The sequence below is a fragment of the Fulmarus glacialis genome, unplaced genomic scaffold (genome assembly GCF_000690835.1).
Source record: "Fulmarus glacialis isolate BGI_N327 unplaced genomic scaffold, ASM69083v1 scaffold2894, whole genome shotgun sequence".
Taxonomy (NCBI): domain Eukaryota; kingdom Metazoa; phylum Chordata; class Aves; order Procellariiformes; family Procellariidae; genus Fulmarus; species Fulmarus glacialis.
In genome coordinates, this window is record NW_009208488.1 from 19,826 (window position 1) to 22,119 (window position 2,294).

At 39.5% G+C, this 2,294-nt stretch overlaps 1 protein-coding gene across 1 annotated transcript in view; it reads left to right on the top strand.

Moving 5' to 3' along the window:
• Nucleotides 1-2,294, top strand: part of ASPH (aspartate beta-hydroxylase) — a gene marked incomplete at its 5' end in the record, with an annotated part of 37,490 nt that overhangs the window by 17,286 nt on the left and 17,910 nt on the right. The window contains one exon of the mRNA XM_009576486.1: nt 1,445-1,582. Coding sequence (XP_009574781.1) covers nt 1,445-1,582 — 138 coding nt within the window. The remainder of the gene's footprint in view (nt 1-1,444; nt 1,583-2,294) is intronic.

Here is a 2,294-nt window from a genome sequence, read left to right on the forward strand (position 1 = left end):
GCTTCGTGTGCACCCTCAGCCTCCTCGCTGGTGGGGTGGGGTGAGGAGCAGAAAAGGCCTTGACTCTGTGTAAGCACTGCTCAGCAGTAACGAAAACATCCCTGTGTTATCAACACTGTTTCCAACACAAATCCAAAACATAGCCCCATACTAGCTACTATGAAGCAAATTAACTCTATCCCAGCCAAAACCAGCACACCAGATTTTCTGTACTCCTGCTGGAAAGAAAAGTGGAGGGTTTGGGTTTTTTTGAGGAGAACTTGGCAAGGAGGTGGGTACAGCCAGGGAAGGCGGTTAATGGTGAGGTGTAGGGGGAGTATTGTTAACTGGAAGCACAAGGGTGAAATTATAGGCTGTTTTATGTAGAGTGAGGTAAGAATAAATATCAGGTTGGGTGAAGGAGTGTGAGAACATGGTCCAAGTTTGGATGAGTGACTCTTAAGCAGAGATGAATTGGATAGGTTGCAGGCTTGGGAGGGAGCGAATTTCAAGTGGTATAGCTAGAGAGGGACTCTGTGCATGACTCCAAGTAAAGACGTTTATGGACAGTTTCTGTTCAAGGCAGGGATTGCTGCCTGCTTCAGCCGCTCTGCTTTGGACTTCCTACCTCATATCTCCCTGCTTAGCTGTCCTGTCATATCCGGGGTTTTTTTCGTGTTGTCTAAAATATTGCAGCTGTAGCGGCAATGCTGGACAGGAAGGAGGCAGCTATATGTAGCCTTCTCTGTATATGGTTCGTCACAGTGCTACTTATGCTGGATCTTTTCTTTCGAAGCATCCCATTTTCTTCCTCTGCAGGACCTTGTTTTGGTGCTATGTAGTGGTAAAGCAAGTTGTGGAAAGGTCTGGTAGCCTCAGTAGGTTTCTACCATGTGAAAGAAAGGGAAGGGACAAGAAAAATTAGTAGCATCAGCTCAATTCTGGTGTGGCAAAAAATATTTGAAGAAACTCAAGTGTATATATGTATTAGATAATTATGTAACAGTTTAGATCCATAAAGTCAGCACTATTTTCATCATCACAGCATCTCCATTAGCAGCAGAAGGCAGTCATCTTTAATTCATAGGTAGAGAGTTGAAACATAGAGGAAACAAGGTTGACCAAGATGACAAACAATTGGATCTCCCAAGTCCGAGGACAGCGCCTAGATTACTGACCCATATTTGGCGTGAATGGTTGTGAGAAGATTATCCTATTTTGCTAATGTTGGATTGGACAGCCTTGGCTGACTGATCTCTTTTGAGATTGTTAGTTGGGGTTTTTTGGGTTGGTTTGTTTTTTTTTTTTTCTTTTCCTTGAAGTGTTCGTTACTACATTACATTAGAATAATAACCCTGGCATCCAAAGAGACAGTCTGTCATCTTACCAAAAAAACATAAGTTACTTTTTTTCTGTGGAAGCTTGGCTGATGTGAATTTGGTTGTTAACAATTGCAATCTTTTAGGCATACAAATGGTATGAACTTGGATACCAAAGAGGTCACTTTGCATCAGTTTGGCAGCGCTCCCTCTACAATGTCAAGGGACTGAAAGCTCAACCTTGGTGGACAGCAAGAGAAACTGGTTATACGGAACTGGTGAAGGTAAGGCAGTTTGTTTCTGTATACTTTGATTTTATTTTTTTAATAACAACTATCATCTAAGGTATTAAGCAGAGAAAATTCTAATCTGTGAAGTCTGAATCACTGCCTGTGAGTACCAGACACCAATCTCACACTGAGCACGGGATTCAGCTAAGATACTATAAAATGAGCTCAGGCATTTTCAAAATTGAGAATGGGAAAGGATGGCTGAAGTGATTAATAAATACAAAATTTGCATGGTAGACAACTGTAATGTCTCAAGTGCAAAATGACAGCAAACTTTGGTAATGTCTGGGACACCCATTGTGAATTTTTAATTAGTCAGGAAAGGCTGTGTCCTTTGTCCCTTGTGTAATATTTGGTGACTTCTTTGGAAGCTTTTAATTGCGTAAGAGAAACAAGTGTAGACTCCCAGTGATGGATTTAGCAAAAGATAGCAACATAGAATTTAAGTTCTTTAAAGTTCTTTTTTTATTTACTGCAAGACAAGTAGTCTGGTTATTATTCATAATAATAGTTTGTGTTTCCAAAATAGCATAATTTTTATTATTTTATTTTAAATTTAATAATTTTAGTCATAATTCCTAAAAAAAAAAAAAGGGGGGGGAGAGGGTAAGAACTTTTTTTTTCCCCTGTATGTTTTCATTATTAGTATGTGGTTTAGCAAAATTATTCTGCACAAATAATTTAAAACCAGAAATGTTTATGTGCA